Source organism: Camelus dromedarius, chromosome 11 (genome assembly GCF_036321535.1).
Source record: "Camelus dromedarius isolate mCamDro1 chromosome 11, mCamDro1.pat, whole genome shotgun sequence".
NCBI lineage: Eukaryota > Metazoa > Chordata > Mammalia > Artiodactyla > Camelidae > Camelus > Camelus dromedarius.
The window spans coordinates 34,805,331-34,829,920 of record NC_087446.1 but is presented as its reverse complement, the minus strand read 5'-3'; the positions used below and the strand labels follow the sequence as shown (position 1 = coordinate 34,829,920).

Here is a 24,590-nt window from a genome sequence, read left to right as displayed (position 1 = left end):
CCATTTTTCCCCCCAGAAACCAGCCATTGTTTTAAAGTAGATTTATTTATCTATTCAGCGTACCTTTACTGAGCTCACAAGTGTGGATCCTTAAATTTCTGAAATGTTCAATGATGCATAAGTTATTATGAAAAAGTAACACTATAGCTCACTTATTTTACTTTCTGTTGGTGTCATCCCTAGCTTATTCAGCCAACATTAATTCCACTTTTCCTGGTAATCAAGTCATTTGATCAGACTTTCCTTAATTCAAGCAATTTTCATGTAATCTCTGAATTCAAAAGGAACTTGAGAGTTGCCTGCTCTAACTCCCTCCCCAGAGGGTCCAGCTTAATTTAGGGAAATGTAATTCCTAAGTAATCATTTGATAGCATCACAAACAATTTTCAAAAGGCTCTTGCCAAGGCTGAGCTCAGGCCCCATCTCCTCTGAAGAAGCCCTCCCTACTCCTCTAGTCTAGGTTGGCCACCTCGCCTATGTAGTCTTGTCACAGCATACGCTGCACTGTCCTGTAACTGTCTAGTTACTCAGCTGCCTTTATAAGCACAGTACAAATGCCTTGAGGGCAAGGCCTATATCTCATTACTATTCATATCCCAAGAATCTCACAGGGACAAACCTATAAATGATTTTGGGTTCATTTTTAAAAAGTAAATGTATTCAAACAATGGTGAAGCATCTGGTCTTCATGTAAGCAGATATTATTTTAGAGGTCTATGTCCATCATAAGCAAGGTAGGGATATCCACTGAGCACTTACCATATGTCAGGAGCCTTGTCAGGCGCTTCACACATGTTGACTTCATTTCATCCTAATAAGCCTGTAAGACATGATCCTCGTTCTATAGCTGAGAAAACTTACTCTGGTCAGTTAGTGAAAGAGACAAGATTTAAACTCATTCACTCCATATACTTATTTACACTCTACCTTATTCTAAAATAAGAATTTCTAAGGACATAATACAAAACTCTTTTTTAAAAATGGAAATCAGAGCAAAGGAGAAATAAGAATTTTAAAAATCACTTAAAGCCAAAAGGTAAGTACTGAGCAATACATACTACTAAATGTCCTATACATTTGCTACAGATGGACTGCCAATTTGGTTGAAACTCCCAGCTGTTAATATGTGATTTGTTATCTTATTCGGAGACTTTAAAAGAGAAGAGCAAACTAGTTGCTTAGAAGCACATTTACTCCTCAGCTGAAACCTGAAATTTCTCCTGTGGGTCCTCAAAAAGCTATTGTACGTTAGAGTGTACCAGCGTCATCCCTCGCACGAATATGTATCACAATATAGTCCAAAACAACTGATGTGTGGCCAAAACAAGGCAATCCAGGCATAGGGGTCTCCATAGAAGGTTTAATTTTTCAGAATTTTCCAGAGAAACAGATGGATTACTCAATTTTTGGCCTCCTCCATAAACATTTCTCAAAAATGAGATTTTGAATATTGGGCAATAGAGTCAAAAGTTGTTCTCTGTCAAGTATCTGGGTATAGATAAGAAGGCTGATTAGGGTCAGCTCCATATGATCATTGGAGCTGGGGTAGAGATGCCAGACCCTTCTGAAACTGGAGCAGTCTAGTGAGGATACCACCTCAGGGAGAGGCATCTCTATCCCTTCACAAAAGTGATCTTAAGAGACTTTCTTAAAAACAATTTTGGATCTATTCCAACATTAACAAATGTGTAGCATCCCATCCTACCTCCATAGAGCATGAATGCTGTTAAATGCCTGAAATTTCTTCTAAAACATGCCCCCTCAAGCCCCAACTTTACGTGGCTCCAAAGTCCACACACTCTCTTCTCCTAACGTGCCCATGGACATGCCTCACATTTGACTTTTGTTTGATCACTGCATGAATGTTGATTCCTACATTCAAACTCTGAACATTAGTCTCAATCTCATTTACTTTTATATGAAGGCCAAACACTGGCTTTCCCAGCAATGTAGGCCACCGCACAAAAGAACATATATTCAAAAAGTAGAGGAACAAAGATAAAAACTGAAACTGCACCAAATAGGTATAATTAGAGTCACTAAGTTATATTTCCACTAAAGGTATATTTCAAAAGAACTTTTAGAAAGGAAAGATTTAATATAGGCTACATATTTATAATTTTCTATGGCTTTTCTTAGCAGCATAAATATATATATCCATGGCCCCTTTTTTAAATGGCGTAGTAGATTGAGGAGTCTTATCAGAGGTGATGTCAGGAGCCCAAACCAGATATCTGGACAGGGAAATTTTAATGAAACAATTACTAACTAGTAGAAGGTGGCTAACTGTTTAAAGGCATCTTACGACTCTAAGGAGTTCAGAAGTAGCGATTGCAAAAACACAAACAAAAAACAGCTACTACCTCTAGGCTGGAAGAAAGTAAAAAGAAAAAATTAAGGAACTAAAAGACTGGGAGAGGCTCTCTTCCCCACTCCAACCCCTCAAGCTGAGCACCACACTTCCTCAGCAAAGGCGTGGTTTCCACTGGAATATTCAGCCCACCAGTGGTGAAGCATCTGTCAGCAGGCCAGCGAGGAGAGACCTGCTTGAGGGAGTGGCTGAAAGCAGCCCAATGGAGCTGCTCCAAAGTGGTAGCAGGGATGGGAGAATGTGACCCGAGACAGTGCTGGAGCTACTACGCTCAGGCTGCTGGACTCCTGCAGTGAAATAAAATGGAGAACCAGAATCCAGGTGAGACGTGACTTCTTGCTGCTATTGCTTTGCAATGCCACTTTAGGGCCCTCTACCAATGAAGCCTAACATTCTGCCAGGCTGGCGGCAAAGGAGACCCATTTGTAGGGTCCAGCTCGAGTACCACAAAGCAGGGCAAAGAAGGATGCATTTGGAGCTAGGAGACAGTAAGTTGCTAACTGCCATAGTTCACTCTGGCTTCTTACCTTCTATATATACTTACCCTGTCTAACATAGTAGCTATTAGCCACACATGACTACTAAGTACTGAAAATGTGACTAGCAAGAATTGAGATAGGCTAAGTGTAAAATACATACTGGATTTCACGACTAAGTACAAAAAAAAAAAAAGTAAAATACATCATTAAATTTTGTATCAGTTCCATGTTGAAAAGATATTTCGGCTCTATTAAGTTAAATAAAATATATTATTACAATTTATTTCATCTATTTTTACTTTTTAATGTGGTTACTAGGAAATTTTAAATTACATATGTGGCTTGCACTCCAGGGTAGTTAAATCCTCCATCAGTGGCTGGAGCAACTCGGCTGCTTTGGATAGAAGTTTCTAATATCTAACAAGCTCTATTTTGGTTAAATGACTTTTTCCACTGTACTGCCCCCCTCCTCAAGGTTATATGCTTTAATTCTACTACATGTCTGGGCAATGCAAGCACTGCTAACCTGGCTCCCCAACCCCTCCTCATCGACAATTCACAGAAGTAGCCCAGAAGCTGATTTTGACTATTTGATCATTTCTATTTCTATCATTGTCCTCTCCTTCTTCAGTGCCAATGTTTCCAACATAAATATATCTATGGGACTGAAAAAGCAATGAACACACAATACTTACTACATTAAACCATCTCAACAAAAGCAACTCCAGAAGAATTCACACAGTAAAGAATATAAAGGATGTCAACATGGTAGAGAGATTGCAGACCAGGAGAAAAAAAAAATCTAGTTTCTGTCCCTGGCTGACCTCCTTGAGTTAGGCCATGTAAATCTCTGACCCTCTGTTTCTTCATCCTCTGGGAGAAAGAGAGTGCTGAATTATCTGTTTTACTTAAACTGTATCATGGAATCCTTTTAGGGACTGTAACCAGGTTTTTTTTTTTTTTAATTAATATGATAGAGTAAAAAATGTCAGACTATACTTATGTATTAAAGATACTCTGAAACTTTTGTTTCAGGTATAAATTTCACATACTGGTTTGTAAGGTAAGACATGTAAGTGTCATAGTTACCAGTTTGAAGGCCAACAACATAATCTTTTAAAATCCTATATAGTTTGAATTATAATTTGTTTTGTTCTAAAATTATTTAGACCAGTAAATAACAAAGCATGAAATCACAACTTAATATGGAATGTTTTTATCAAAGCTAAAATTTATTTGGTGCATACTCTGTGCTTGCTATGAGGTACTTTCACATACACCTTTTCCTTTAATATGTAAAAGCAACCATGTGAGGTATTTTACAGTTAAAAAATAACAAAAACCTACTTTCTTAACTTATTCAGGTGGAAAGAAGGGTTATAAGCATTTCAAAATAAAAACAAAAACAGTCAAACCCCAGTCACATTACATAGTCTATTCCCATTTCCCTTGTTACATCCTCTACATATATCACACGCTTAAACATTAGGAGAATAAACCACCACTCAAAAGGGAATCTTTCTGGTAATTTTTATCTATAGGTGAGGTGCTTTGTTTAACCTACCAATTTCTACTCTAAGCACAGGGGATTTAAGCGCTGTCAATGTCAGAAATAATTTTAAGGTGATCTAGTATTGTGAATATTTTTCTCCACAAGGCTAAAAATAGCACTATTTCTTAGAAACAATTTCTCAACAGAAAAAGACAATGGTAACAGTTCAACTGATTGAAATGACACACAAAATATCTTCAAGAAAGTAAAAAAAATTGTAGAAAATTTCCTAAAAATATAGCACCATTACCTCAATGAACAAGCAAATTTCAAGATGTGAAAATTACCTAAGAATTACATGTTTTCAAATAATCTATTTTATATTTAGAAGTTCAAATTACAAGTTGTTATATTAAGTTTTTCTTCTAATTAGGAGTTCAACACTGACATAAAGTTATTTTACAAAATAAAAGCAACTTCCTAATGAACAGTAATCGTTACAAAGAAAAATTCTTCAACATTAAGCAATTTTATTCCATAAGTAAGCTTTTCTCAATATAGATATTAATAGTGTGTTACAAACAAGACAGATAACCTGCGCAAGGTATGAATGTATTTGACAAAAACATTTGATCTTCCTAGTGCTTCATTTCTTGGATAAGTTTCTTCAGCATTCTTATGAGTCCTTTTTCTACAGCCATGTAACAAACTATAGCTCATACAGAAACCAGAAGAAAGCTTTTTATTTTCTGAAGTACCCTATTCCTGAATGCTGCCAGCAATATTATCATTAACTTACATTTTATAATCAAGTACTGTATGTTCAATGTATACATTTAGTCTGTGTGTATGTATTTTTTCCTTGAATAAATGTAGTATCAGCACACTAAACTTCAGATCATTTATTTTAAATGATCACTGGTTTCAGGTAATTAAAAATCACAAACTCTATGGCAGCAGTTATAATACATATAAAATTCTCTGAAAGATCAGTTTAAAGTTATAATGATGGAATATAATTTAAGAAAATCAAATGACATTTATAGCATAAGACTCTGGGGTTGGCTAATCAGCAATTCAAAGAAAAACTGGTATCAGAGAAAGGCTTTGAAAAAGAAAGTATGTTTCCTGTTAGAATTTATTTTCTTCCTAAAAATAGGTAATTACGGACATAAAAATATTCAAACAAAATGTCCTGAAATTCCTATAAAAGAATTAAACCTCAGTTGCAGTGATTGATGAAGTCAGACTTTATCATGACAAGCTGAAAATTTTATCTGTTGGTAGCCAGAAGATACAACTGCTCATTTTTAGAGAAGTAAAGTTTATTACCTTTGAAACAATACAGCAGAAATCTCAAAAGTTTACTCATTAAATATAGTTTAATTCTTACAAATCTCCTTTTGAAAATGCAATTCATATAGGCTGCAACCTCAGAAGTTTGAATTCAAAATGAAATATGAAGGCAGTAGTCAGGGAAATCACGCGGGAGGCCTTTTGTTAATTATCTGTACAAATCAGTACATACCTCTTCTGTCTGTGATACAGTAGGAAAAAAGTGATTCTAAACATATCCAAGTAAACGCAGAAAAATACATTACTATTTGAGACAGACCATGCTAAAATATAATTTACAATGATGAGTTTGCATTTATGATAGTTTACTTTAAGCCAATGAAATCAAGGTTAAGTTAAATTTTGCAGTATTTGCTAAGTCTTTCATACTAAACATTAGTTCATCTGAGAAGTGGTAAGATTGGAAAAAGCAAATGACCTGATCTTTTTTGTTATGCTTATCATTTTCTCACTCAGTCACACTAAATGCAAACAAATCAATACAGCATCAAGATTTTTCATGTATTAAAATGAAGACTAATGACTTGTGAAGGCAGACTATGTACCATGTAGTATTTGAGATGAAACTTGCAATTACCATCAATTCAATTTTTTAAATAACACCAAAATTTACAAGCCAAAATAAACAACTGATTTAAAAATCCTGCAAGATACTTAGATGTCTTTTTTTCTCGTTGAAACTGATATGGGTTGGATCTTTTTAAAACCTGAAGAGGAATTGGTAAGAGGAAAAAATCCTCAGTGCTTTAAAAACCTCAACTGTTAGTAGTCCATACAAGTACTATGCTGGAATGAAAACAGGTGTTTTCTGCCTCAGAACCATTCACTTTCCCATAGAAGTAGTTCCTCCAAGCCAACTATATAAAGATGTAAATCAGTTCACTCATGATTAAAACTGAAGTAATCCTTTAAAAATAGGAGCAAGACACCTCACCCAAAAAGATCTTTTAAATCATTGCTAGCTGAACTGCTACTGGTCATAGAAGTTGGTGGCTGTGCAAAGTTCTGTGGGTTAAAGAAAGGATTAGCCTGCATACCAAAGGCAGATTGTCCTATCATGTTCATTTGTGTTCCCATTACTGAACTGCCCATACCTGGAGACCCTTGAGGTGGTACAAACTGATTAAGCCACTGATTTGGTTTCTGTTGTGATAATTGGTTCATGCTAACTTTGGGTTTCTGAGGGCCAAAGAGATTATTAAGAGCAGACATATCTGTGGGTCTTTGTTGAGTCTGCTTCGCACCAGCAGCAGGAACACTCATAGCATTGAAGTTTGGCAAAGTGGAAGGTGTTCCCAGCGTCATCTTGCTCACTCCAGGTGTGCTTGGACTACTGAAGAAGTTCTGGTTTGTATTAACTGGCATGTTGAATCCTGAAGTCTGAAAGCCCACGTTAGCATTTAGGCCATTTGTTAAATTTCTCTTTGTATTATCAATTGATGTAGAAAACATCATGCCAAGGCCCGTGCAAGGAACAGAATTGAAGGTACTTGAAGCAGAAATTTTAGGGGTACTAACAGAAAGACTGGTCAAAGATGACATATTATCCATCAATGTGTCTGTCAGGTCCTTAGTCTGAAAAACATGAGGAAATTACTTTATCTCCAAGAATTCCAAATTACTTTAAAATTAGTAAACATTTGATAAACTATATTATAAAGGACAAGTTAAAATTAAGCTCAACAGTCTACATGTCTTAGTGTAGACTAAGCAAACCACAGCTCACAGGCCAAATTCAGCCTGCCACATATTTTTATGTGGCTTTTTAAAGATGAACATTTGCAATCAATTTGATGATAAGGAACAGTGTTTATCATTAAATTTATATATTTACTTATGCATGTTTATAAATATGTATATTTAGATTACACATATGCATTCTGAATTCTAGATGGCCTAAAGGGAGTCCACAGACTAGCTGACGCTTTATATCAGGATGGAAGGACAGCTGAGGCTCATTTGATGTGGTACTGGCTTCACTGGGACATTTGTTTTTTTTGAACAGCAACATTATATTTATCATTGTAAAGATATGGAAGCATCCCAAGTGCACATCAATAGATGAATGGATAAAGAAGATGTAGCATATATATGCAATGGAATACAACTCACCCATAAAAAAAGGATATTTTGTCATTCACGACCTTTTATTCACTTTTTCCCCCACTTCAAAAACCAGAATTGTGTAACTGGCATAAACATTTCCATTGCATCAAAAATGACAAAATACTTAGAAATAAACTTAACTAAGGAGGTTTCCAATAGTCTGAAAACTGTAAAACACTAATGAAGGAAATTGAAGATGATACAAAGAAATGGAAAGATTGGAAGAATCAACATTATCAAACTGGCTGTACCACCCAAAACAATCTATAGATCCAATGCAATCCCTATCAAATACTGACAACATTCTTTACAGAACTAGAACAATTCCAAAATAAATACGGAACCATAAAAGACCCTGAATTGCCAAAGCAATCTTTTGTAGGTTTTTTTCTCTTTCTTCTTCTTTTTTTTTTTTTTTTTGTGTGTGTGGTTTGATGACTAGAGAAGTTCCTTTAACATATGTTGTAAAGGTAGTTTGGTGGTGCTGAATTCTTTTAGCTTTTGTTTATCCATGAAGCTCTTAATTTCCCCATCAAGTCTGAATGAGAGCCTTGCTGGATAGAGTATTCTTGGTTGTAAGTTCTTCCTTTTCATCATGCTACTCCCTTCTGGCCTGTAGAGTTTCTGCTGAAAAATCTGCTGATAACCTTATGGGAGTTCCCTAGTTATGTTATTTGTTGCTTTTCTCTTGCTGATTTTAGTATTTTCTTCTTATCCTTAATTTCTGTCAATTTGATTACTATGTGCCTTTTGGGGTTGATCCTGTGTGGAACTCTCTGTGTTTCCTGGACTTGGGTGACTGTTTCCTTTCCCAAGCTGGGGAAGTTTTTAGTTATTAGGGAACACTAACTTTAAATTCCAGTTAAATGAAATGTTGTCTCCCCTATTACCCCTCCACTAAAAAACAGAACTGCATTCTTCTCTTTAGATAGATCTGTACTATAGAAAAGGATACTCTATTGTTTTTATATTTGGAATTTCATCAAAATTTTGTGGAAATTTATTTTCTCTATTCTTATATAAGTACCTACAAAATATTTTTTATTTTGCCTCTTGGCCTACAAAGATTTTTCCCAGAGAAAGAATTTTAGTGATTAAGAGGTAACAAAAAAATAATTTAAAGAAAGCTTTTAAGATAGTTATTTCTGAAACCAGTAAGAGTGTAAACTTCCTACAAGCAGAGACCTTAATTACTGCTATAACACCAGTACCTAGAACAGTGCCTGGAACACAGCAGGAAATACTGGTCAGGACCTATAGGTAAGTATTCCTCAGTCAAGCTACAAATCTGACTATAACTGAAAAGCCAAAAAGTGAAAATTGCTTTTTGCTTAAAAGTACATAAATGCATGAATATAATATTCCTGATCATTTCAAAAAGAACAGAGTTGAATTAATACGATGAGTCCTAATTATTTTTTAAGAAATCTTCCTGTTCATCTAGCTTCCTATTTACTGGTAACAAGCACTATCACAAAACATTATACATTAGGCAGGCTATTGAGGAGTTGTTGGAAAATCTGTTATGTCCATACTTCTTAGAAACTACATATTAAAATAATCTTTGAAATATATTATTATAAAACACTAGTAGGTAGACTAAGTTCTATACTACTTCACTCCTTAAGAGTTGTAGGCTTGAATTATGCAAAAGAAATGAACTCTGACCTGTTTGACCGGAGCAATAGGCGTTTGCACTTGGGGTTTAAGAGGCTGCTGACTCTTCAACTTCTGTGCCTGCTCCTGTTCTTTTGCTAATTTTTGTTTTTCCTCAAGTGTAAGTGAAGCCTTAAAACAAAATAAAAGAAAAAAATCAACTGGCAACACACATACTTCAACTTGTAAAACAGAAGATTTCTTTGTGGTACATCTGACAACACCAAATAGTTTGCAAACTAGTCCCGTATTAATGATTGCCACAGCATATTATTATAAGATTTAACTTTAGGTAGAAACTTATAGGATCTGTGCTAAAATATTTCCAGTATGAAAATCATAATAAAATTATTATTCTAAAACCATTCATTAGAATCATCTTCTTCCAGACAATGAGAACATAATTAGGTGATTTCACTTTATAAAACTGGGAGGTTCTTATTCAACTGTAATTTATTTCACTACGAAAATATTTTAGGAACTTATCAAAAAGCTAAAGAAGTAAAAAAACAACTTTTGTTTTACATGAACAAATAACTTCTTCCACTGCTAATGTCTGCATCAAATTTGATATATCTTTTTCTTAACATCAACTTTGCTAAACTACAAGCTCATAGTATGTTCCCTTGCAATTTTGTAAACCACAATGTCCAGTAGTTCCTTGGCTCCATACATACAAGTACTCATATTTGTTGAATGAATAGAAAACCGTCATCAGCGGAAATTCAAAGCTGACATATTTTTTTGTATTGGATGCTAGCCAAAATTTCAATTAGAAAGTACAATTTTATAGTTTATTATTCAAAATCAGAAGCAGAGAAGAGACACTGTAGAATTTATCCAGGGATGTGACTGGCAAAGTGTAGTAGAAAGGACAAAGAAGTCATGCAATCTAGAAATGTTACCACATGGGAAGCTGAATAATAAAGGAAGTTAAGATTTTTAAGTATCTTTATTTTCAGCATGGGTCAGGTCATGTTCCACTGACAACTTAAATTTCACAAAGATAATTACAGAATGTGTCTTATTAAGCTAAATAGCATTTCCCAACAAAAATTTGTGGTTCATGTAAGTCGTAAATAAATAAATATGAGTACTAAAAGAACAGTAAAGAAACTTACTCTTTTATGTTTATTCTGTAACCCATCCTCTTTATTTTCTGCATCACCGCCAGTCAGAAGGTCTGTCCCAATGTTGTTAAAGACTTTGTCAATCTGCTGAAATAGAAAAAAATCAACCACTTTAATGACATGAAAATATTCTGATTTTATTGCTTAAAGACCAGAAGTCCCTGAAATGAAGCACACTGTCAAGCACTTTTTACAAAAATTAGAATAATCCAAATATCTTCTTACCTGAGACCCAACATTTGTAACTTTCGTCTCCTCAGAAGCATTCATTTGATTTCCTATATCCAAAGATCTGCAAGAGAATGGCATTATGACAAAGGAATAAAAAGAAATACATGAATGCATGTTTCTAAAACACTTGTACTAAAAAGTTCATCCACAAGGAACTGATTACAGTCTAAACAAAATGCAACTTCTTTCTTTAAAGGCAGTCGTAATCTTTTTCATTACTTACTATTAGTATCTGCTTGCTTCCCAAATTAACATCTGTATACAAGTCTTTTTTTTTTTTTAACTCAACATTTGAGATTTACTGGAGAATTCACTCAGTGAGAATTTATTTGCTTTATTTAAAACCAGGTGAGTATAGTTCTCACCATCAGAGAGTTTATAGCTCACTAAGAGACAAGATATGATATAAAGAATTTACTGTGATTAAGTTCAGAATCTGTGATTCTAACAATAAATGCTATAATCACTGAATGAGTGATGTGGGCAAGATCTATGCTTTGAAAAATAGGTTAGATTTAGATAGGAAGATGAAAAAGAAGGTTCATTTGCACCTTAAGTATAAATACTACATAGAAAATTCCTCTCTGTTATAAACGGTTAAAGATTATTTTTCAGGGTTCCTATGTTAATACAGTCAATCCATCAAACCATAAATATATACATCAAGGAATACTTAGAGCATACAAAGGGCTATTTTGAGTCATTTTACACCTTGTGGATTTACTTCCATGAAGCCTTCATCTTACACTGGAACAGAAGCTAAAAAGTTTCTTTTGGGGGACCTTGCTCATAATTGATAGTAATTTTACTGATTTTCAGATGTCTTTTGGCTCAGATTAAATTTGAACAGGCATTCTAAAATCATGTGTTTTTCTCCGGGGCAAAGAAGATAGTGGAGATTTGATTATAAAAACTGGCATTTGAGAAAAAGAAAAAAAAAAACTGACATTCTCCACTGAATAATTTTCACCTTTCCCCTCTTCCCTTGAATACTAGTATTTTGCAAATAATTTAGAAATTTCTCCCTAAAAACAAAGAGATGGATATTGTGTTACTACATATGAAACGAGTGCTCTAGAAATGTATCTAGGGTTAGAGAAAAGAGAAAGGGAGGAATCAAAACACCAGGGTTTCACAGATTCAAAAAGTATTTTTAAGTGGCGCTCTTGGTGATCAGCATCCTGAGTTTACAATGTCAATGGCTAATGTGACAAGAGATTTTCTAGGAAACAAAATTTTCCTTATGTAGAGAAAATGTTAAGATTACATCATATTACACTTTTGTACTCAGAAATGACATCAGATTTTCAACAGCTCAGTTCAGTTTAACATGTTGGAAAAATTTTATATGTTTTACATACAGTCAAATTGAACTCCTTCAATTTTTCTGTTCCATTTTCCAGAAAATCAATCATGGTATGACTTTAATATTAGTTACTCCTGGACCATGTGCAATTCATATGCAACCTACTTACTTCTGCTGTTCTTGCATTATATGAAGTTGCTCCAGTTTAGTCTTATGTTCAGACTCCAATCTATTAAGCATCTCTTTTATGACGGAAATGAAAGAATTAAACTGGAATAATAAGAAATTGATATGGTTATAATGTTTCAAGTTAGCAACAAAGGTAATCTAGTAAGATAATTCAAAGAGTTATTCACAATATTCTATTTTCACCAGAATAGACTCATTCATGGCACTGATGTCACAAGAATAATATCTTTAAACTAAGCATTATCATAGCAAGTTGTTATTTTTACAGTGTCCTTGTATAGTGGTGATATAGTTGATGAGACTTTTAAGTTCCAGAAAACATGCCTCAATGAGTTTTATATCCTGATTTGTCTTACAGTTATTATTTAGCAGGCTTATATAAATTCATACCCAGCAGTTATTACATATTGTTTTTTCTAGAATAATCCAAAATTGATCATCTAAATTTGTGCATATCTGAAAACAATCTGCTTAATAATGCATAAAAAGTTACTCTTTATTCAAATCATTATAAAAATGACATGTCTGGCTAAAATTAACCTTACCTTCTAAAAGTTGGTAGAAATACTAAATATAACTTCCAAATAATTAAAGTTCATTTAAGACATAAACAATGCCTTAACATAGTTTAAGTTTTGATTAAACTTTAGTTAAATGGTAATTTCTTATAGTACTTCAGAACCATCATAAATAAAAATTTTTTATCAGTTATAATGTATCAATTTCCGGTATACAGCACAATGTCCCAGTCATGTGTATACATACATATATTTGTTTTCATGTCTTTTATTAAAGGTTATAATATAAGATACGGAACTTAGTTCCCTATGCTATACAGCAGAAACATTTTTTAAAATCTATTTTTATATATAGTGGCTAACATTTGTAAATCTCAAACTCCCAAATTTATCCCTTCCCATCCCCTTTCCCCAGTAACCATAAGATCGTTTACTATGTCTGCGAGTCTGTTTCTGTTGTAGATGAGTTCACAGTGTTCTTTTTTTCTTTTTTCTTTAGATTCCCCATATGAGTCATATCATGTGGTATTTTTCTTTCTCTTTCTGGCTTACTTCACTTAGAATGGCGATCTCTAGGTCCATCCATGTTGCTGCAAATGGCATTATTTTATTCTTTTTTATGGCTGAGTAGTATTCTACTGTATAAATGTACCACATCTTCTTTATTCAGTCATCTGTCGATGGACATTTAGGTTGTTTCCATGTCTTGGCTATCATAAACAGTGCTGCTATGAACACTGGGGTGCATGTATCTTTTCGAATTAGAATTCAGTACCCTTCAGATATATACCCAGGAGTGGGATTGCTGGATCATATGGTAAGTCTACTTTTAGTTTTTTGAGGAATCTCCATACTGTTTTCCATAATGGCTGCACCAAACTACATTTCCACCAGCAGTCTAAGAGGATAAACAACTTTTTGAATATCACATACTACAGGAAGACTATAGAAAGTGCTTTCTTCTCCTCCCCAAATCTTATAACTAGATCTTTGGGCTAAGTGCTTCTAAATATACTATTTTATTTATCTTCACAACTCTTTAAATTTATTAACATTTCTATTCTATAAATGAGGGAACTTAGGCTCAGCAAGAGAGAAAGTAACTTACTCAGAAAAAATAAATAACTTGTATGGCAGAATTAGAATTCATACTGTCTGTCTCCAAAGCTTGTGCTTTTTTGTTACATTAAGCTGTCTCTCACTATGCTCTATCATTCATTTACCCTTCTTTGTCTTACCATGAAAGTAACAAAAGGCCTATTTCCTTAGCAGTTTACCGTGACTGACTTTCTGGTGATTAGTTTTTAACTTTTAAACAAAATACAACATACTAGCAGAAAAGTATACATATAAATAAATGCACATTTCAAAAAATTCACAAACTGAATTTAACCAGCAGCCAGAAAAAGAAAAGATCATTTGGCAGCACCCCAGAAGCTTCCTTGTGCCCTCTTCCAATGACTTCCCACCCGCCTCGCTGTATGAATAGACACTATTCAGACTTCCAGCAGTGTAGTTTTAACTGTCTTTGTGTTGCACATAAATGGAATCATTCAGTAACTCCTCTTTACTGCCTACTTCATTTGCTCAACATTATGTCTGTGAGATTCATCTACTGTTGAAGCTATAGAGTAGGCCTGAACTGCTATCTTTGGAAAAGCCTGCTTGTAAGGCTGTCCCTTGGCTGGTGTCCAGGAACTCATATTTTAGAATGGTTCGCCTCATTCACTGATGATAATGGCTCACTGTGCCTAACAGGAATTTGAGTACACGACAGGCTGGGAATGCTACTTGATCTGCCTCCAATAAAAACTCCAGGCACTGAGTCTCCAATGAGCTTCCTTGGGTGGCAACATTTCCAACACACTGTCACAACTCATTACCAAGGAAAGTAAGTGCATTCTGTGTGGCTCTACCAAATGACAACTCTGGAAGCTTGAGCCTGGTTTCCCCAGACTTTGGCCCACAAACCTTCTCCCTTTGTTGATTTTGCTTGGTATCCTTTCACTATAATAAATCATAGCTGTGAGTACAACCATATGCTGAGACCTGTGTCCTCCTAGTGAATCACAGAAACTGGGAGTGGTCACAGGAACCATCCTCCAATACAAGTTGTGATTGTATTTTGATTGCTGCATGGCATTTGCTCTTTTAAAAAAAAAATGCTAAAAATGTATTTTCCTAAGTTACTTTATCTTTTTCACATAATACAGAATATACTTAGATTATTTTAAATCAGAACTGGCAGAAGAGGGCAGTCTTGAATTAGGAAACTTGTCCATGAAATGAATAGGAAAGCAAGACTACATCCACGGTAACTATTGTAAAATACTAGAAGATATGAATCAAAATATTTCAGTTGATGAAAACAGGCCCCTAAAAAAAAATCAACTTAGCTGAAGAAAACTAACACATCTCAAATGGAATTATATATCCTAAAATAAGCATTTGAGACTATGTTAAAACACCCTAAATCATAAATATGAGAATAACAGAAATGACCAAAGTTGAACACTATCTTAGGCATGTTATCCTATTTTTGCCCAATAGTACTGTCTCCCTTTTTGCCAGTCATAATTCTAACTCTGCCATCTAAGATATGAAGAAGCCATCAAGCCAAAATTTGAAATCTAAGGACACAAACCTTCAGAGGCTTATCCTACCACTTCAAGTGAAATTTTGGATCCAGTCAATTCTACAAATTTCTCAACTCCAAAACTCCATTCACTCAGCACTCTCCCCTATGCCAAAAGCTCTCTTGCTTAACTCTCAGCTTTCTGCTTTCCTCACTGCTCTAACTCACTTTCAGTCCTTAATTCCTGCCTATCCATTTCTGACACTCTCAGTTAAACAGTAACCCTTCCCAGTCTTTTCCCCTATACATCATTAAATACCAATTCTGTGGTGAGCAAAATGCCTTGTCATTACTCTGTACCTCAAGTTTTCCCTCAATTCAATAAAAATTTTTGCTTCTGGCACTGCACTAAGTGCTGGGGATATAATGAGCTGAAATAGCCAGCCTCCTGGGATAGTCAGGATGCTATGATAACTACCACAACAGAGGTATGCAGAGAGGTAATTCTATAATAATCTTTGAACACATAGTTCCTTTGCTCAAACATTTACCACATCTCAAAAGTTCAAACACCTAAACCAGACAGGCATTTAAAGTCTACCTATTCTAGTCTCAATTTATCTTTCTTTCATTACTCCCCTATTGTATTACAGGTATCTCTCAAACTGGAGTTTTCATTTCCTGTGGCAGACAGGCTCTAAAATCGTTCCCAATTATTTTCTCATTTTGTCACTCAGTCTTTGTGTAATCTCCTATCTTCAAGCATGGGCAGGACCTGTGACTTGCTTGTAACCAACAGAATATTGCAGAGGTAATGAGCTGTCATTTCCTTGATTACACTATAAGATCTATAACTTTTATATTTCTAGTGGATTCTCTCTCTTTCTGGCTTTGATGACACCCAGTTGCCATGTTGTAGAGATCCATGAAGCAAGGAACTTACAGTGGCATCCAGCTAACAGAAAGCAACGAACTGAGGCCCTCAGTCCAACAACCCGAAAGGAACTGAACCCCACCAACGACCACTGAGTGAGCTTAGAAATAGATCCTCTCCCAGCTGAGCCTTCAGATGGGACCCCAGTCTTTAACAGCAGCATTGTAAGAAACTCTGAGCAGAGAATCCATGCCCTGGCTTGGCTGACCCACAGAACCTGTGAGATAATAATATATGTTGTTTTAAACCATCAAATTTGTGGTGATTTGTTAGGCAGTGATAAATAATGAATACACAAACTAGACACATTAATTTTTTCCTTCATTCACCTCAACTTCCCAGCTCCAAATTTGAAGTAGCCCCAAATTCTACACATTTTTCAATATTCTATTCATTTACTATATCCCAATGAGGCCTTCAATAATCCATCCTTCTAATTCATATACTCCTTTTTTGAACCCATGAATTTTCTTCATTTAACTCTTTGGCGTAGTTTCCCTTGTTTTAGCAATATTTATATATAAAGTATTTATATGTTCAATGCCAAGAAAACAGTAAGCTGAATAAACTGAATAAAGCACAAAACTACTCCTACCTGATTGAGATTAAGATTGTTTTCAATACTCAGGGGAATCAGATGAGGTAATACTCTCCCAGCCAGCTGCTCTTTGGTGATTCCCAACTTCTTGTGAGTAAAAGTACATTTGTAAATACCTGATAGAAAAGAGTAAGACAAACTCCATAATTCAATGACACAAATTAACAGAAATTAGAAAAAAAGGGTATCTACATGGAATTTCTTGATAATCAGTGTAGTTACAAATTTTCCTTATCAATGCATAGAACAAGGTTCTTACATATGGGTCAGAATAATTTCAGCTTTATTGTCAGTTTGGATTTAATATACCATGACATATTTATCCTGTACTCTTTTGGTTTATAAGAGCACATTTTATGATAGTATATAATATTAAAAGCCTATCAGCACTATGTAGAGTTCTTACAGCATAGCAGTTTAAGATTACAGAATGTCTCTCTCTCCTTAAAACATCTAAATATGTATTTCAGATCTCTCACTCAATCTTGAGTCATCTATTTCAAAGTGTCTAAGATAGGTCCTACACCTTTATTCACTTCTTTACCCAATCAGATTCAACACCTCTGAACTTTGATAATTTAATTCAACTCCACACAATCCTTCCCTGTTGTCTCACCTATTTACTCAACTTTCAAGACCCTGATTGTTTATACCTATTCCACAAACTTTTATCTGGTACAATGAGTACATTTACTCCTCATTCCCTGAATGCTTTTGTGTTATAAGTGTTTTGTATATAATCCAAAGCTTTAGAATACACCAACTCCTTTTACTCTCCTACACTTCACTTATATACTCAAACAGTAACTTTATTGGGTGCCTACTAAATGCTTATTTGCCAGGCTTACTACTTTCCCTTCAGTTATCTCACTGAATTCTCACCAGACTCTTAAAATGATATTATTTTTATCCTCATTTGATAGATGAAGAAACTTCAAAGTCACTCCAGGAACTGGCACAGCCAGGATTAGGGTTAAGGCTCTTTCTACTATGTCAAACTCTTTCTCAAGAAGACTAATTTCTTTGAGCTCAAAAGTTTCATACCATATTACAAAAGCTCTATATTTACAGAGGTCCACAACAGATTACTTACTGACCATTCCTACAAACATTTACTGAGGACTTTCTATATAAATCAGGCATTGTAGTAGGTGTTAAAAATACATGGCTGAATAATACAGTTTTTCTTCAGAATTAACAAAGAACTTCAAACTTAGTAACTTGTTAATGTTTCTGTGATTCTGTTTATTTCTATTAGTACAGCAGACCCCTCATATTTCCAGACTGGGCTTTAACTATCTGTAAACAATTTCAGAGTTTATTGACAGAGTAATTTGTAATTATGCTGACAGAACAGAATGTGCTTCATCAGCACATCACTTAGCAGTGAAAAATACTTCAGATGTAAACATATCCCGGTTAAAAACCAGCTCTACCACTTATCAGCTGTGGTAATTTTACCTCTCTATCTGAGCCTCAGTTTCCTTACTGTAAAACAGAAATAATAGTACCAATCTTGCTGGACTTTGGAGAGGACAAAATGAGACAATGCAGAGAAAAGACTCAGTACAGTGACTCTTGCAAATCGGGTACCAAATAAACGTCAGTTATTACTATCAAGACTGGTATCAGCATTTCAAGTAATTCTGTTTGCCTCTCTTATTTAGTACCATTTTATAGGGTAAACTATATGCTATTATGGTATTTGTGAAGTTAGGATTTCCAAATGTCTTATTCCTTTGTAAATGTCAAGTTTTACTGCTTGTGCTAAAATTAACACAAAGAAAAGTTGTATCATGGCATTTATCCCATCATTCTTCAGTTATTGAATGCTATATACATGAAAAGAGAGCAAAATGACTTTATAGATTGAAAAGTTTACTTGCATGACATAGTAGCATAAAAAGACATTAAGTTTTTAGCTACCTAAAATTCCCATGAGGACCGCAGGTTCCTTGGATGGAATCTGTTGTAAGAAGGGCAGAATATCATCAAGTACAAACCACTTATCCAAGTATTCCAAAATCTTTCCTAAGCACACTAATGAATTTACACGAACCTATTAAAAAAGAGGTAAACTGAATTAGTCATTTAAAGTCTCTGAAATCTAGAACAAAATACTTCAGTGTAAACATACTCTTCATATCAGCTTATGTTCAAATCTCAAGAATAAAAGTATGTTTAAGGGCTCTCATTCTTTACTAAAATAGGAAATTCACATCACATATTTATAATTTCCCTTGCCTTGTTTCAGAACGAATTTATGATTGCTTTATCAGAAGCCTAGGTAGCTAAAATAAGGAATGACTTTAATTTTGTATCATTTTAAATAAAGTAATTTGGATCTGAGAAGCTTTGCCATCTATGTGTTTACTAAGAATATTTCCTTGGGGTCATTTGAATTATAAAAAGGATTAAATTCTCCCAAGTGATCAATTTTATTGGGCTTTTAGTATTTTTCTCTAACTCAGGTTAAAGTCATTCTTAAACTAAATATTTTAACAACATAGGAAGAGTATCTATAATATTTGTCCTACATAAAGTTTTCTATTTCTAAATATATCTTTAATTTAGTTACTAAAACCTGACACTTAAGAACTTTATCAAAATTCTATCTATATTCTCTTGACTATTTTGATAAATATTTTACATCCTACTTTTTTTAGCTGGAATTTGTTAAGATACAATACTTTCAGTTGATATCATAGTATCAATAAAACTGCATTTTTAAAAAAAAAAAGTAAACTAAGAGAAGTAGATAACAATGTAGTTGGTTAAAAAAGTACCATATTTCTGTAATAAAGATGAAAGAAAAATAAACAGTGACTTAAAACAGAAAAGTATCAAGAAAATAATTACCCAAATTTTCTACTGAAGCATTCAGTTAGGGAACAGGCGTGAAGGTCATGGATGGAATATTGTAAAATTTTACATCAGGGAAAACTACAGCTATTGCTCACTTTTATAGTACTATATATAGGCTACCAGTAGCCAAGACAAAATACATGAACAAACTGTAAAGGAGTTATTAAACAATAAGAAGATGCTTTAAACCAATGGGAACTGAAAGAAAAACAAAAATTAACACGCAATTACTTACAGCAAGAGAAGATGTTTGCAGGCATGCATTTTTAATTCTCGGTATCAAAGCATTTTTCATGGATGGGTAGTCAATAAGATTTGCAAAGGTTGGAATGATGTTTAGACAGAGTTCCTATTAAGAAAATAAATCAGATCAATCTTAGAGAAAGACTTTCACATATTAAACATTCCATATTTGTATAACTAATTTGTCACAAAGTTTGAAATAAATTTTTATGTATATCATTGGGTCCTTTCAACAACTGTTTGAAAGAACAATAGTTATTATCAATTTTCAATATTATAGATGAAGAAACAGGCTCAGATGATCTTACTCAAATTCACACTAGGTCATACAACTAGCATATGTACCAAAATTCCCTGATCTCATTCTTAATTTCTTTCCCTGAAAACACAATTCTTCATTTATTTTAAAAAATAGGAACATCTAAGTTTTGCTATCTTTCACAATGAGGGAAAATCAAATTATGTAAAATTATTCCTTTTAAATAAGGAATTTCTTATCCATTACATATATCCATATAATGGAATACAATACAAACATCTTAAACAGATATTTCCAAAGATTGTTTAATACTACTGAGGATAAAATGGAATAAGACATTATTATATGATCCCAGTTTTAAAAACATGTTATCTGTCTATTGGCTTAGGAAAGAAGATTAGAAAGATATATCTGGAAATGTTAACTGTGGGAATCTCTGAGAGAGAATTTTACTTTTTTTTTTTGTATTTTTAAGTACTTCTAAATTCTGAAATTTACGTAAGTATAATTGATAAAAATAGAAAAACTTATTTAAAACATTCTTGTTAACTAATGCCATGCCATAGTGTAAATGCTCGAAACTGGGAACTATGAATGAGGATAACAGAGGAAAAAGGGGGATGAAGGAGATTAAATGAGATAAAAAAAAAAGAACAAGAAATGGCTTGAGCACTAACTGGCTGAAGAACACATATCTCAGATACCTTATAAGGCAGAACGATCCTTGTAGGAAAACAAGAGTAAGGATTACTGACGAAAATGGAGGTATAAATGTTTATCAGGGAAGGAATTATTGATAATATTTGGTAAACTTAATGACATTCACTTGTAGTTAGCAGACAGAAATGAATTAACCACTAAGAATCTGTTATCAGAATACTAGCAAGTATTTTACTTGCTTTAACCTATTCTGAGATTTCCAAAAGGCAGATAAAAAGAAGAGTTATATGTTTGTATCCACTCAGAAATATAATAATTAAGTAGATGACATAATTTGAGAATAAGAAATACAAACTATAATTAAGGGACTATTTTCCACAGATGGTAGAGAAGAATGAGCAATGGTGAGCAATCAGTGAGAGATACTATGCTCTTGTGACCAGAGGGTGACAGGGAAGGTCAGCCTTTAATTGACAGGAAAGACAGAGACAGAGAGAGACAGAGAGAGAGAGAGAGAATGAACACTATGCCATATAATCTAGCAGTAGGTTACAAAGAGACAAACTAAAATTATGTCTAAATCACTTAGCTAAAGGAGGAGATAACTTTCTCCATAGGAGAAGACAGAGTGAAGAACTGAACAGGAGATCAAAAAAAAACAAAACATTAACAAACAAAAACTCAAGGAAGTCCAATTAGTATTTTCTCAGGAACTTTTGCCTTATTTTATACTTTCTCTGTAACTGGTGGTGGGGAGAGGAGAATGAACCCAAAGTCTATGTTTAATTTAAAGGTAAATAATTTTAAAAACTGGTTCTCATATACATTTCTATTAATGGCTCTAAGGATCCTTACTTTTGTAAACCATCGTCTACTTTTCCCAATATTTTTCTAAACTACTCCAGCCTCTTAAGTATTTCTAATCAAACTTCACTCTAACAGTATCACTCAAAAAATGAATTTTAAAAGTTACTTCCTAGCCTTTTAACATTTTTTGCTTCTTGCTCTTGCTCTAAGACTCTCCCAAAGCTTAGATAGGCTTTAATTTTATCAGACTCTTAACAAGCAATGTTGACACTAGTGACTGGTGACTAAAGATATCAGAAATGCTGTTTTCTAAAACTCAGCAAAGTCGCAGAAGTCAATATGAATTATATGTTAACCATTTCAATAAAATATTGGCTAATAATTTACTGGTCAAAGTAATCCCCTTATGAAGAAAAATGGCCTTTCATGTCACTCAATCATCCTTCTCCTCCCTAATGTCACTGAATATAAAACCAGTTTGGCTACACAGGGTCTGTGGGAATGTTTCAAGAAGCTATAATTCACAACTCCTTTGGAAAGGGCTAAAAAGTAATGGTAAATACACCTTCCCCAATTATCCCACGTCATCTGGACAAAGGCAGCATATCCTCACCTTGAAGAAAGGATGATCGTATAAGGAAAAAAAAATTTTAATATCAACTTCAAAACTTTGAATGAAAAAAAGAACTTAAAGACTGAAATGAGTTAAAAAAAAAAAGTGACCTTATACAAGTGTTATTAGGTTCACATTAAAAAAAGGCTTTGGTCAACAACTTTCAAAAATTAAAATTCTATGCTTTTATTAGAATCTCTACACTGGCAAAGAGATTATAAGCTTTTAAGTATGAGATGTCTTTAACATAGGTATTTATTTTACAGAGTGAAAAAAATCAAAAACCTAAATTATACTTTTAATGGCAATTCAAAGGTTTTTTTCCCAGATAACCCACAGAATCAAAATTCTAGTAGAAAAATTACAGAACTAAAAGTTTGGCAAAGTACATGATATTTTAACATCACTTTTGCAACACAAAGCATGACTATAAATGCATTAGGAATGGTCACACTGAATTGCTATGTGCTTTTCTATCTACGGGCTATACAAATTAACTTCAATGCAGAAGGAACAACATTTCTGAATAGAAGACTGAGTTACCAAGCATGAAAGAAAATTATGAGTATGGGAAGTACCTACTTAACTCATAAGAAAAAGGCACATATATCTTTGTCATTTTCATTCATATGTTACTCATTTAGCAAGAAGCTATACAGCAATCCAAACTATAATAAAACCTTCCAGAATTGTATATTTCTGATAAAGAAAAGCAACAAATCATTTTATTTCATTAATACAGGTCAACTGATTCTTCAGATTAGGAGTGGATTCATTTTAGTAAGCACATAATGCAAATCAATGGATTAATATATACTACTGAACTTTACATAAAAGATTTTATAATTTAAAATGTACTTCACGTTTTTCTCTTGCTTTAAGAATCAAAATCATCACAAAAGAAAAAAAAAAAACTGATTATACCTGGATCTGAATGGACGGAGCCTCTAGGGCTCTGTAAACCATAGGGAGGACACTGTTCTTTATTTCATCAGGAGGAGTTTTGGTTAGTAGCAAATCCATTTTTTGGAGGAAAATTAACAAAATCTGTACAGAAAAGGGAACAATGTATTAAGTTCTAGAATCTTTATGACACTTTATATACGACAAAATTTAAAGTAGCTTCAAAAGAATAAGTTGTATATTTTGACACTCACCATGTTGCTAGCCTGAAGGCATGGAAGACAAAAATATACAAATCAAGTCTCTTATGTTTCTGGAGGCACAATATTTAACATCTGCTCTCAGTTTAAACATTTAAATAAAAAGTAATTTCCTAACTCTCACATATCTTCAGCAATACATCACTCACCCACAAGTACCAACTATCTGGAAAGCTACTGGGTAAAAAAATAAAAGCCTGAGGGCAGCAAAGTCAGATGTCCCAAAGAAGTAAATTCCATCACTCGGTTTCTATGAAGTTCAAGAGAAGAAAAGGTACAGAAATGAAAAGAACTGTCAGGAAAGATTCTAGAAAGAAACATTTCAATTGTCCCTGATAATTTGTTTGCCAGCACAAATTATAAGGAATAAACTACCCCTTCCATTTGCAGAATACTTAGTTTTGCCAAGGCTCAGTTAAAGCTTTTCAGAAGGGATTTTTAGCTAGACTACTAAGGGAAAGAATACCAAAAAATGAAGGCAATTAAGAATTTAGATGACAGGTTCCTTAAGATCCGATCTGACTGACACACAGCTTAGTGAACATATGACTCCACTCCTTTCCCTCTTGACACCTTGACCTTTGAAGGCTACAGCTCCCTCACCTGTCCCTTCCTTAGGTAGAGGAACCCTTGCCTTACCACCACAGACTTCCTTCTGTTCCCCTCCTTTCAAGAGAAGGACCACAAACAGCCTGTCATAAAACCATTAAATCAGGTAGTTGACAGTTTACTAATAAGCTATTGCCATGAAGTAGCAGAAATTAATAATACTTACCATATGCCAGAAAATTTCATTTAATCTTAACAACCCCTTTTATTTCAGAAATGAACAAAATAGGAGCTTAAGAGAGTAATGACTTGCCCAAGTTGATGAAGAAGGCCAAATTCAAACTCAGGTATGTGACCCTACTGCTCTTAAATTCAAGTCTACCTTAAATCTGGCAAATAAATATTGTAATAGAGTCTATATCAGAGACTAATTACATTTTTTCACTGACAATACACATATATTACTTCCTTGGTGCTATAAGCATTTTCC

At 34.0% G+C, this 24,590-nt stretch overlaps 1 protein-coding gene across 3 annotated transcripts in view; it reads right to left on the bottom strand.

Moving 5' to 3' along the window:
• Positions 1-4,063: 4,063 nt before the first annotated feature.
• The window catches only part of SCYL2 (SCY1 like pseudokinase 2), a 55,771-nt gene continuing 35,244 nt past the window's right edge, over positions 4,064-24,590 (bottom strand). For 2 of the 3 annotated variants that reach the window (XM_010989998.3, XM_064491625.1), the window contains exons 10-18: positions 23,313-23,435; positions 20,042-20,155; positions 18,868-19,000; positions 16,939-17,057; positions 12,297-12,397; positions 10,816-10,882; positions 10,582-10,677; positions 9,473-9,592; positions 4,064-7,273 (exon numbers count right to left, since the gene is read on the bottom strand). In XM_010989998.3, coding sequence (XP_010988300.1) covers positions 6,629-7,273; positions 9,473-9,592; positions 10,582-10,677; positions 10,816-10,882; positions 12,297-12,397; positions 16,939-17,057; positions 18,868-19,000; positions 20,042-20,155; positions 23,313-23,435 — 1,518 coding nt within the window. In that variant the 3' untranslated portion in view covers positions 4,064-6,628. The remainder of the gene's footprint in view (positions 7,274-9,472; positions 9,593-10,581; positions 10,678-10,815; positions 10,883-12,296; positions 12,398-16,938; positions 17,058-18,867; positions 19,001-20,041; positions 20,156-23,312; positions 23,436-24,590) is intronic. The other variant, XM_064491626.1, reaches the window with a different exon arrangement.